This window comes from Microplitis demolitor, chromosome 5 (genome assembly GCF_026212275.2).
Source record: "Microplitis demolitor isolate Queensland-Clemson2020A chromosome 5, iyMicDemo2.1a, whole genome shotgun sequence".
NCBI lineage: Eukaryota > Metazoa > Arthropoda > Insecta > Hymenoptera > Braconidae > Microplitis > Microplitis demolitor.
The window spans coordinates 15,226,836-15,240,011 of record NC_068549.1 but is presented as its reverse complement, the minus strand read 5'-3'; the positions used below and the strand labels follow the sequence as shown (position 1 = coordinate 15,240,011).

Here is a 13,176-nt window from a genome sequence, read left to right as displayed (position 1 = left end):
TTTACCATAAATTAAATGTATCATCCCATGGTAGAAGATAAAACAAATAACTAAAAAAGCAGCAAGTTTTTTCGCGCTCGCTACAGTTACTAAACTAATAAAATGCTCAGCTGCAGTCATCAAGAATTTATTTGAATTTTGTCAAAGATAAATTTTCTATAAATAAATTTATACATTTTGAAAAATTTTTTCTTTCTGTACACTAATACTAATTTTTTCAGTAAGTGAACGCACTATGTAATATAAATATAAATATAAATATATATATATATATATATATATATATATATATATATATATATATATATATATATATACATGTATGTATATGTATGTACAGTCAACATTGTTTTCATACCGTACCTGGTTAGAAGCGTACTTTTTACTTCTCTATGCATAATACTCTACCAACATACAACTCAACTCTCTTAACTAGATTTCTATGCAAATATATCAATATTAAATATATTTATGTTGCAAAATAATTCAATGTAAAATTATCTCTATGTAATCTTATTCTATTTACCACGAAGGCTAGATAGAAGCAGGACGCTCGCTATTGGGTTTCCAACTGTTGTGGCGTACAGAAAATACCGTAAAGATTTTAGTTCGCTATTGGCCACTAGATTGCAGCTAGATAGCGGAGGTCCCCTTTTGGTTACTATTGCGCATGACACGCATTAAGTAGTGTTTATCTTTATAAAGTCAAGAATAATTTAGGAGGATTATTTTATGTAATTTTCAGCTATTTTAGGATTAAATTTTAATAAAAATGGTGAAGTGTTGTACTGTTTTAAATTGTTTGAGTGGGAAAAAAAAAGAGCGAAAGAAAAATAATGACTCCAATCCTCGACAGACTTCTCTATTTAAAATTCCACAAGTAACCTATATATAATATGTTTTGTATTATTTAATTAATTTACTTATTAGAACTATAGTAACAATATTTAATTGAAATAATTAGATATATTTGTTATGGACAATGTCGCTATATTATTTTTAATATAAAGTTTCATACAGGATGTCGATAAATTGCGCAAATGGAGCTTAGCATTATGTCAAAATTTGACATCAGACAAATTTGTTTGCGAGTTACATTTTTCGGACGATGACATAATTAAAATAGATATGCTACCAATATTTAATCAAGATACTTACATTTCAAATCGAAAGAAATATACTTTAAAGCCGAATGCCATTTCGAGAGTTGATAGAATTCCAAATGTCGTGGAAGCTGCTAATTTGCAAATAGATTCTGATAATGTACTTCCGGCCGCTAGAACTCCCGAAGTTGAAACTTCTAGTAGCACTCCGGATCTTAATGAAGTAAATTGTTTCTTGAGTTATCAAAATAAATTTTTTTTCTTAGGCTGAAGCGAATTATACATTTCTTTTATATTTTATTTAATAGCAGTCTGAAAATACTCAACATGAAAATTTAAGTCTAAGAGAAACAAATTTTAACAGTGATAGATTATTGGAAACTTTGAAAACTAATATGTTGCCCGAAAAATGGAGCTGGGCTAGTGATGCAACGGATAATCAAAAAATATTTTTGTTTTATGCTGATCCCAAATCTTTATCATTAAAATTTCACGTTAAGATAGATGAAGCATTAAATATTATGGTAAAATATTTTAATATTTTTAATTTTTCTTTGTTTATAGTGGATTAAAGTTTACTTTGAAACATTTTATTTCTTATGTAGGTGACTAACTTGAAAACCAATAAGTCGACGGCAATAACATTTACTCTTTTAAATAAAGAAGATTTTTGGGATTTATTAAAAGAACTAGAAACTATTAATTTTTGTGATGGCACAGGATTCGATAGCAACAGGTACTATTTAAATATAAAATTGTTGTTATTCTTTAATAGTAATGAATATAGTGATAAAACAACTCTTCAACAGGTGTTCAGTAAGTTGTGAAAATTTGTTGACAAATGAAAATCAACGATATTATCATGGTATCACCCGATGTCAACCTTGCCGAACTCTTCGGCGTCAACTCCAAAACCGTGATAATAAAAGTACCCAAAATTAAAAACTGCAATGTAATAAGCTAAAACGTCAATTAATTTCCCAGAAGAGGAAGACTTTACGCTTACAGCAAAGGGTAGTAAGCTCTCATAAGTAATTTATAAAGCAGCTAAATAGTTTTGTTTTATGTGTATTTTCTTAATTTTGCAGAATAATGAACTATCGAAATTGATTGATGATCAAAAAATGAAATGTGCTGCTGTTGAGGCTGAGACTCTAGAAAAGGCCATCGCTGATCTGCCTGAAATCCAACAAAAAGCTGTTCGAGCATGTTTCGATGCTGCTAAAGTAAAAAATTCCAAACAGAGGAGATACGATATTGAGTGGGTATATGAATGCCTGTTAATGCGCATAAAAAGTTCCGCGGTATATGATCGTCTCAGAGAAAGGGAAATTTTACCCCTCCCCTGTAAAGACACGCTAAATTCCTACATAAAAAAATTGGATAGCGCATTCGGTTTTCCTAATGCTATTTTTGATACACTCGGTTATAAAGCTTCACGTATGGAAGCACATTCCAAAAGGGGTATTATGATCAGAATTGTTATGAAGCTTCAGCTGCATCATTAACAACTTAATAGTATCTGTAGTTATTAACAATAAAATAAATAGTAAATTCTTGATTCGCTTGATGAACTTGCTTCTTTTATGCGTTATGATAATATTCATTAATTGCAACAGACAAAATGTAAAATTTTGATATTTTTTTCTTTAGGTACACTTCTTATTGACGAAGTAGCGTTGAGTGAAGGAGTCAAGTTAAATACAAGAACAATGAAGCTAGATGGATTCGTTGATTTGGGAGATTATACGCCAGGAAAATTTTCTAATACAAGAGCAGATCATGCTCTCGTATTTATGTATCAGCCATTTCAAGGTGATTGGGTACAAGTGGTTGGAAGTTTTCTTAGCAAAAGTTCTGTTACTAGTGAAATATTGTTTAAACTGATAATAGAATGTATAGTATTAATTGAAAAAGCTGGGTTTCATGTCGATTATGTTACGACCGATGCAGCCCAATGAAATCGGGGTGCATGGAAGTTATTTGGTATAGAAGATAGAAAATTTAGCTGTAAGCATCCTTATGATACTGAGAGACGACTATGGTTTGCTTCTGATTTTTGCCACTTGCTGAAAAACTTCAGAAATGGAATAATTAAACCCCCTTCTTTCTGGGTAATATTTTTATTTGTTATTAACATTTATTTATGTATGTGTGAAAGCTGCGTAGTATTGATAAACAGTTCATTTTTTAGACTCCGGATGGTATTATCAAAATGCTTCATTGGGAAGCACTTTTGAAGCTTGAGGCATATGGTAAAATGAACTTGAAAATAGGTTTCAAATTATCACCTCATCATTTAAAGTCTGTAGGCTTTCAAAAAATGAATGGCTTGTTCGCTACGCAGGTGTTTTTCATGTTGTTATATACTTCAAATTATTTATTCATAAAATAATGAATGTTTGTAGCTTTTCTCTCAAAATTATAATGTTGAATGTATTTGTTTTCAGTTATTTTCACGTCAATTAAAAGTAGCTATGTCAATGTATAAAGATGAATGTTATGAGCTGCACGACTGTGAACCTACAATATCTTTTATGGAAAAAGTAGATAATGTAATCACAGCTATGAACTCTCGAACCCCAGAAAACGCTTTACGTCCAGACACTAACTGTTCAATGAGAAAGGTATTTCAATGAATATTAAAATAACATATTTATTACATAATTTCAGTCTTTTGACATCAATATTCTAAGGCTTCAGCCAATAAAACGATACCGCAGTTAATTAAGTGTAAGTAAATTTAAAAAATTAATTTGTAAAAATCTATAACCTGGATCCTATTACATCATTATGTCAAATACTTAATTCATTATCTATGTGCGATGACGCAATAAAACCTTATTTAAGCCAGAATCTGTTATTCTAATTTGCATTATTTGATATTTAAATATTTTCTATATCATTAACATAAAAAACTTGTAACTTTCTTATTTTTCCGTAACAACGCTAAAATATTGCTTTTATTTGTAAACTATCATGTCATAATCTATTTAATCGCTAGGCTATTGTTGACTTCGATCAATATCTCCACGATTGGGAGAAAAAAGCTAAAGAGGAGATAACAAAACAAAAAGCAGAAAAAAAAAGAAGAAGGCTAATAAAGCTGATGATTTCGATAATTTTGAGGAGGATTTTGAGTTTCCAATCACAACCAGTACTTTAACTGGCTTTAAAATAACTCTCGGAACTACTTTGGAATTACTTGAATTTTTACGCGATTGAATCAAGATGCTTTGGAAGTAAGATATACAAGTTCATTTATGAATTAATTATTATTAATATTCATATCGAAAATTGTAGTGTTTTATTATTATTTTTAACCGTTTTAAATTTTAGAAATTCTTCGGAATTATGCGGTCAGCTTGTGGATGTAACGACCACCCGGATCCAATACTTTTTGGCCAAGTTTTCCGTCTTCTCTGCAGCTATTCTCTAGCAACACCACCGAGGGGTTCCAACGTCACCGGTGGGGAATTACTAAAATCATTGATGCACAGTAAAGAATCATTAACTGCATATAGTCAAAATAAAAAAATTTGGCTCGATAAAATTGATTCTATTGTTGAAACAGGAATAGCAAATGAGAACCCAAGATTTTTTAATAATAATGATGGTGAACGTTTACCTTTTGAGCATTGGGTCGATGAAACTAGTGATGAAAGTGATGACAATGAAACTACTGATGTCTGTGATTTTAATAAAAGAAATGTGAACTCTACTCAAAGAGAAAATACCTGTGATGATAATAATAATAATAATAATAATAATTTAAGTGATGTTGAAAAATCTAACTATTGTGATGCTGATACTAATAATGATAGTAATAGTGCTTGTTATGTTTCTACTAATAATAATAATGATAACGGTGATAATAGTTCGGCTAATGCTAATGATAATTATAACGATAAGTCGCCGGAGACACCCTTAGTTAATAATACCTCTAACAATGGAGATAGGTCTAATATTTCAAATGATGATTACGTTCATTTGGATCATGATTATGACATAACGCATACTAGTGATCATGTCGTTTCATACATTGCAGGATTCATGGCCAGAAAAGTTTCTCGTTTTACGAAATGTTTAGACTGTAAAGAAATGTTAACTGCTTCATTTCCAACGGAACATGACAAATTAATTGAAAAAATGAGCAATGGAAATTTAATTTATTCAAGTGAGGCTTTATTTTTACTCATTAGACAATTAGAAATTCAAGTATTAATAGTTGTTGGAACAAAAAATTTTACATCGGATGCAATGTTTCAAATTCTTGAAAAAGTTTCACAACTTGATGATTTACCAATTCTTGGATGTGAAAAACACCGCAAAGAATTTATGATAAAGATTATAAATAATTTTATTGTGATGAGAAGCCATTTTTTGACCGACTTTTTCAATCGCAATGTAAACAATCGTCAAATAATGACTAAACGTATGCGCAAATTTGCGAAAAAATAATATTTGTCCCTAACTCTGTACTTATCTTTAATTAAACTTAATTGTTGCTCGCTTCGATGTCCTTATTAATAATTTTTACATAAATAATAATGAATATTTGTTTATATTTATAATAATAAATATTTTTCTATTTAATGTTATTCGCATATTTTTTTTAGCACAAAAACCTCTATTTAAAAACTCAAGAAAGTGACTATTCTGGAAAATTACAAATAAAACAATTAATTTATCACTTCTAATAGTTGCTATTCTATTTAAGAAATCATTTTTAATTTTTTGCGTCAACAATGTTTATTTTAATTGTGATGATTTAAATTTGGTTTTTAAATATCGATCATTACAGATTTTATTTTAATTTTAAATCTATGGGGACCTTTGCAACAGTAGCGCGCTCTGATGTCTGTATCCAATTTTCAGGCCGTGACAATACTACAGCGAGCGTCCTCCTTCTATCTAGCCTTCGTGCTATTTACTATAAATATATGTGAAAATAATTCATGTCCAAAATATCTCTATATCACATATCTCTATGAAAATTAAGTCTCTATAAAATTTACTATATTATGATACAATTAAGTGTTAACATATTTATATTATGGAATTTCTCCCTAACTATACAACTCTCCTATCGAATTTCTCTATTTTGAATATCTCTATTACACAACAGTTCTATGAAAAAATTTTTAAATGTTGACCAGACTCAGTTTGGACATTTCTCTACACAAAAAAAAAAAAAAAAAAAAAGTGAATAATTGTGTATCTTTTTTTTTTTTTTTTTTTTTTTTTTTTTTTTTTTTCAAGTATATACTTATATATTCTAAGGCCTCGGGTAACCCCATATATGGCCAACTTAGTCAAATTCAATCTTTAATACCAAATCAAATTCATTTTTAAAAATCATGGATCGGCGACGGGACGAACCTCAGGACCGTAAGACCTCACACTCTGTGTGTGAAAAATTCTTTTGGCAACCGCTGGGATTCGAACCCACGCCTGGCCATGATCATCGATTATAATTGTGCCCTAATAGTACAGTTTGCTTAAGCAAAAGTTTACTGTACAAAAGTTTCGTTGAATTTTTCCTCAAATTTCCGTCAACTTCGGACTTTTCCATTTTTTACGACCCTCGTGGACTTGGAATCACTGTAAAATCACAGTGAATTCACTTTCACCGTAATTTGACGGTGTATTTACAGTGATTTTATAGTGAATTCACAGTGATTTTGTGCCATTTTGTCATTGTGATTTAGTAGTAATTTCACTGTGATTTTACGGCGAGTTTACAGTAAATTTATGGTGATTTCATCATGATTTCACAGTAAATTAATGCTGATTTCACAATTATTTCACAGTAAAGTGATGGTGATTTCACAGTAAATCAATAGTGTTTTCACAATGATTTCGCAGTGAATTAATGACGATTTCACCATGATTCCACAGAAAATTTATGATGATTTGCCTATAGTTTTATGGTGATTTTAGAATAGCAAAAAAAAGTTGTTCAAACATTCTTCAACTTTTTCATGTACTTTTTTTAAATAAACGGAATATTTGTGTCATGATGGCCATTTTTAATTTTTGTTTGTATTCTTTTTTTTTTATTTCAAAATTCTCTGGACACTTAAAAATTTTCAAGATCTGTTTTGAGAAATAAGTTTAATGGAAAAAATTGCAAAAAGCTTCAAAGTTGAATATTATAGAATGACAAAAAAAAATAAAAAATGGTAGTCATTGAAAATTTTTGTTTTTTTTTTTTACTTGAGAAAAAAAAAATGATGGTAGGATTTAATAATTTTTTTGTATTTTTTTTCCACAGTGAATTTCCAGTAAACTTACAGTAAATTCACAGTGAATTTGCTGTAAGTTCATTGGAAATTCACTATATATTCACTGTAAATTTACTGTATATTCACTGTGAATTTACTGTAAGTTTACTGGAAATTCACTGTGGATTCACTATGAATTGGCTGTGGTACCACACTAAAATCACTGCAATACCACTGTGAGGTAACTATGAATCAACTGTGATAACATAATAAGATCACCCCTGATAGCCAAGTTGGCGAGAAACTGACGAGAAACTTGCAGCCGCAACTGGACACTAAGTTGACCACCAACAGTTGGTACCTCCAATAGTTGATAGACAGGATCTGTGACGATTTGCACAAAACTAGATTTAATGTCCCTAGATCGAGGTTACTATAGTAATGTTTCCAACCTACGAAATAGTAAAATAGTAAGAGAGACTACATTACAAGAAAAATAATACTGAGTGTTTTCATGAAGTGTCAAAAAGTTAGAAATCTGAAATAATTGTTATCATATGTTGAGATAAAATAACAAAATACAAATATTTTCGTGGTTAAGTCTGATAATTATATGTATATTCAATATACGTGAATTAAGTATATTGTACATTGATATAGTGGTAAATAAAGAAAAAAAATATTTACTGAATGTTTAATTCAATTGCTATTCATTTATAATATAATTTAAGTGGGTAATTTCAATAATATTAAATAATGAAATAACATAATTATTTTGTAGTTGTTAAAGTGAAAAGTTTTTTATTAAAAAAATGACAAATAACTTCTAAACTAATACAATAAAAAATGTATTATAAATAAATAATGTCAAAGTCAGTTGATGAGAAATTTGTTACGAGTTAATTTTTTGTTGTAGTTGTATTGACGAGTAATTTTAATTGATACATACATTTTGTAGTTATCCTTATAAATAAAACATTATATATATAAATTGTTTATATGCCATAAAAGTGAACATAACTGTTTAAATAACTAATAATAGTATTATTATTTTTTTTTTTAATTTATTCAAAAGAAGTATCAATTGATACTTAATGTAGTAGTATTTATAGTGGAAATTATAATCAAAGTAAATAACTTCAATGTTGGTAAAAAATATCATTATCGATAAATTATGTATTTTAACGTCTTTGGAATAAAAAATGAAATCTTTATTGACATATAAATTTCTTTAAATCGTATAATATGTACATATATATGTATATATAAATTAGAACTAAATAATTGTATTATTTATACAGTCGTAAATATATTTTACTTTAATATATACATTAAGTTTGTGATTAATATTATGCATTTCTCAAAAATAAACAATTTGGTGATAGTTATAACGTGATATTTAATGCAACGAGCAAAATATATCAATTTATTAATTGTAGTTTTACCTCTTAGATTACTTTAATGGCATTTGAAAATTTTGTAAACACCAATGGGGCAATTAAAATTTTCATATTTATTAAAAAACGTAAAAAATTATGAAATCCATAAAAAAACGATTGTTTATTAAAATAAAAAAAAATGATACATCATTTATTTTATCAACCATTTTTATTTTAAATTTTAAGTAAATATTTACAAATATTGTAATATTTTAATCGAATTTTCGTACATGTTTCACTCAAATGTTTTGTTAACTTCTTAAATTTGATTGAATTTCAAATTTTTATCTTACGGTAAATAATAATTTAAGCTAATAATATTTTTAATTCTTTTAATTTTAATTTTTGTTTCTTTAATTATTCAAAGATATTTTTTCTTTACTTCTTAAACGAGTTCAACACCAAGTGTACTGTTTAATTTAAAACGGGTATTGAAATTTTTTTTTTTTTTTTTTTTAATATGTATTCAAAAACATCTTTTCGAGCTCCAAAACCGTATGAAATTTTTGAGTTGGTTTGTACGGTTAACGGTTCATCGATTTTTTTCTTTTTTTTTTTTTTCAAGATGAATAAGTGTATTTTTATTCAGAAAATTTTGTTCTTTCAAATGTAAATTGAAAATAAACCTAGAAAAAATAGGTCATACAGTTGTGTAATTTTGGTCGGTTTTTGAGAGTTGTCCGAGATTGAAATTTTCTTTAAAATTTCAATTTTTAGTTTAAAATAAATATTGATATGAGTTTTTTTTCTAAGGTACGAAATTGATTTAAAAAAATAAGATTTAATCGTTGTTTTTTAACTTACCGCTATGAAAATTGATAATTAAAAAAAAAAGAAAATTATTGGTTTCGGTCCAATTTTCAAAAAAAAAGTTTTCATCAGAGCCACGCGAGAAATGCATGTTTTTGACGGTCTAATAGTTTTTTGAGTTCGAAGAGCCGAAAAATTTTCAAGTAATTATGTTTTTGAGCTCAAGGAGCTCAAAAACAGTGGGAAGTTTTGGGGCTGGTCTGCAGGGTTTACCGGTACACAGATTTTTTTTTCTCTTTTCTTCACATTTACTGAGTAACCGACGTAAAAATATAAGAAAAGTCCAAAACAAATAATTTTTTTATTTTGATGATGATTACTTTTTTTAAGAAACAAAACTCGTTCCTTCAATTCTTTTGCAAAACTTTATTTAATCACCCCGAAAAAAACGGTTCGATACATCAATTGAAAAATTTACAGGGTTATTGGGGGTACATCAAGCTAAAAAAAGAAATTAGAAACATTAGTCTTTTCATTGATATTTACAAAATAACGTTTGATTTACGGAAAAACTCAAAAAAAGGTATTTTTTTTTTTGTATTTACTTCTAATGAGTGTTAAAAATAAATAAAAAAATTTTTTTTTTAAAAATGATGAAAGGCTCTTGTAAGAAATTTATTCTAGTTTTTAACGCCGATCTTCAATTTACTGTGCGATCATTAGTACCTGAAATATTGACTGTCAAAACAAAAAGGATCATTTTTCGTTTGATGGCTGATATCTTAGCGACAAGTTGTTGTACGAATCTCTAAAAAAATACAGATTGCAGCAAAATAAATTCGCTAACTGGCTCATGCATTGTTTTATCTGGAAATATTTTTCCACGGCCCATAGACTCTTTGGAAAATAAAATTTTAAAAACTTTTGTTTCGCGATATTTCTTATGTTTGCGCAATAGCTATAGCTCTAAAAAATTATTTATAAAAATGCACCAAAATAAGAGATTTTAAGCTACAAAATGTTATTTTTTTCAATTTTAATACGATCATTTTTCACGGAGTTACAGCTTTGCAAAAATGATTAAAAAATTTTAAGAATTTTTTGGTTTCTTGAATTTTTGGCAAGAGTATATTTAAAAGGGAAAATGTATTTTGGGTCCTGGTAAAATAAAGATATTTGTTTACATTTTTCAATATCAATGAATTTCTCGAATTAATTGAAGTATTCATTAGAGTATTGTTTTATTTTGTGGAAATATTTCAGGTCGTGTATGACGGTTACAGGATAAGTTTATCTTATTAAATTCTCATTTTTTTTTTTTTTTTTTTTTTTTTTTTCCTCCCAAATTATCAATCACTTAGTGATGATAGATTGTACTTGGCTGACACGGGCCACTTTAGTATAAGGAGAATCTATAATAGAAAAAAATTGATAAAATATTTTTATTTTGATATTGAATTTTTATTTTGTCAACTATCAATCAAACTTAAATCCCCATTATTTAAAAAATGTTCAAAAAATTTCATACATGCATATATATCTTGTGATATACATTAGTGTATAGTAATGATATAAAATTAGGCTCGTTTTCGAAGAGTGAGAGTAAAAAAAGAGAACGACTAATTTTTTATAGAGAACTTCAGATAGTTGATTTGACTAAACATTATATAGGTAATGTACCAAACTAACTTTCACATAAGCAAAGTATAGAAAATTTAATTAGTATGAGATTATAATTGTAATTACTATTACGATGACAAGATCAGATATAATTATCAGACGTACAGGTACGTACGAACCATTAAAAGTAATAAAATAAATACTTTTTAAATACATAATAGTTGTGAAATTTACAGGTTATTTTATGCACAATAAAATACAACTGACGAAACTAAATTATAATGGGACATGTATAAGTTATGTGAAATGAAAACCATATTTTCAACATTTTTTGATTTCATTAGAATTTTCAAGGCTATTAAATTATTGAAAGAAATGGTCAAAACATAAAGCTAAAGGTCATAAATTGAAGCATATCAAACAAGCTTTAAGATAATTTTTACTGGAATCGTTTATCAGTTTTAGTTTTAATGTTATATGAACTTAAATAGTGAATAACAATTGATTTTTCCAAACAACCATAATTTCAAAACTAATCAATCGATTCAGCCCATCTTCGAATCTGATCAAGATAATCGCTTATAGAATAATTGTAGAAAATTTCATTAAGCTCCGATAAGAACTGTAGGTGCTATCGTAATGATAAGAGCAGTGATAATCATCGGGATTAGAGGTACGTGACTGTTCATAACGATTGAGGTGTGCAAAAATTAGTTGAAAATAAAAAAACATTAACTATGGTGATAAAGTAACAGTTTATAATGCTCATGAAATATGATAATAAACATATCGCATAGCACCCAAGAAACCAGAGTATAAGCTCATAAATTATAATATTCTTTGCACTAATGCACAGAAAAAAATAATCGGTAGCAGCTACGCATTATTCCGGTAACAGTGACCGAAACAATCCGTAGCCGCTACCAATGCTTTCGATAGCAGTTACCAATTTTTTTAACGTCCCGCGATAGAGATCAATAAATATGAAATTTTTCGCTGGAATGAACAAGAAATCCTGATATTTTGGAAAATGTTCATGTTTGGAATAAATAGTATGCATTTATAGACGATTCCTACCACGGACAAACCATGCAAATATAAAACTCCAACAAATTTCATTTTTGACCGCCAAATAAACTAGTAGATTACTGAAGTCAATTTGGTAGTTTTTTTTCGGAATCTGTTCGAATTCTATTGAATTGTGAAATTTACGTCAATACGTGTGTTGTTCGTCAATTTGCTGTTGTTATTTGTCGATAGAGATCAATAAACATGAAATTTTTCGTTGGAATGAAAAAGAAATCCTGAGATTTTGAAAAATGTTCATGTTTGGAATAAAAAGTATGCATTTATAGACGATTTTTACCACGAACAAACCGTGCAAATATAAAACTCCAACAAATTTCGTTTTTGACCGCCAAATAAACTAGTAGATTACTGAAGTCAATTTGGTAGTTTTTTTTCGGAATCTGTTCGAATTCTATTGAATTGTGAAATTTACGTCAATACGTGTGTTGTTCGTCAATTTGCTGTTGTTATTTGTCGATAGAGATCAATAAACATGAAATTTTTCGTTGGAATGAAAAAGAAATCCTGAGATTTTGAAAAATGTTCATGTTTGGAATAAAAAGTATGCATTTATAGACGATTTTTACCACGAACAAACCGTGCAAATATAAAACTCCAACAAATTATATTTTTGACCGCCAAAAAAATTGTTAGACTACTGACGTCAATTTGATAGTTTTTTGTTAGAGTATCTGCGGGTTCCATCATTTGTAAATTTCAGTTCAATATATGTGTTGTTTATAAATTTGCCGTTGTTATTTTTCAATATACATTAATAACCACGGAATGGTCAACTTGAATGACTGAGAAATCCTATTATTTTGATACATATTCAAATATAATAAATAAATTATATAGTTTTACAGGATTTGCATGACGGACAATCTCTGCAAAGCTTTATTTCTGTCGTTGATCATTTTTGAATGCTAAGTGGTGTACGAATTGTTTACAGCTAATTTGAAAGTGTTA

General features: G+C 28.1%; 2 protein-coding genes across 13 annotated transcripts in view; one reads left to right on the top strand and one right to left on the bottom strand.

The window, feature by feature from the left end:
- The window catches only part of LOC103580488 (N-acetylneuraminate 9-O-acetyltransferase), a 37,922-nt gene extending 37,326 nt beyond the window's left edge, over positions 1-596 (bottom strand). For 2 of the 6 annotated variants that reach the window (XM_053739588.1, XM_008562236.3), the window contains exon 1: positions 364-582. In XM_053739588.1, coding sequence (XP_053595563.1) covers positions 364-398 — 35 coding nt within the window. In that variant the 5' untranslated portion in view covers positions 399-582. Of the gene's footprint in view, positions 1-5; positions 157-363 lie in introns of those variants that run through there. The other 4 variants (XM_014443686.2, XM_008562233.3, XM_008562238.3 and 1 more) reach the window with 4 other exon arrangements.
- Positions 597-663: 67 nt separating this feature from the next.
- Positions 664-5,667, top strand: LOC103580490 (glycosyltransferase-like protein gnt13). 7 transcript variants are annotated; one of them, XM_053739590.1, is made up of 11 exons: positions 664-880; positions 1,021-1,326; positions 1,412-1,627; positions 1,709-1,839; positions 1,913-2,117; positions 2,192-2,364; positions 2,757-3,217; positions 3,298-3,450; positions 3,554-3,836; positions 4,108-4,345; positions 4,443-5,667. In XM_053739590.1, exon 11 carries the CDS (start codon positions 4,458-4,460, stop codon positions 5,562-5,564), a length of 1,107 nt encoding a protein of 368 aa, XP_053595565.1. In that variant the 5' UTR covers positions 664-880; positions 1,021-1,326; positions 1,412-1,627; positions 1,709-1,839; positions 1,913-2,117; positions 2,192-2,364; positions 2,757-3,217; positions 3,298-3,450; positions 3,554-3,836; positions 4,108-4,345; positions 4,443-4,457; the 3' UTR covers positions 5,565-5,667. The 7 variants fall into 7 exon arrangements, with proteins under 7 accessions (XP_053595565.1, XP_053595567.1, XP_053595568.1 ...); XM_053739592.1 differs by having other exon boundaries at positions 3,298-3,461; XM_053739593.1 differs by having other exon boundaries at positions 3,286-3,450.
- The last annotated feature ends 7,509 nt before the right edge of the window (positions 5,668-13,176 follow it).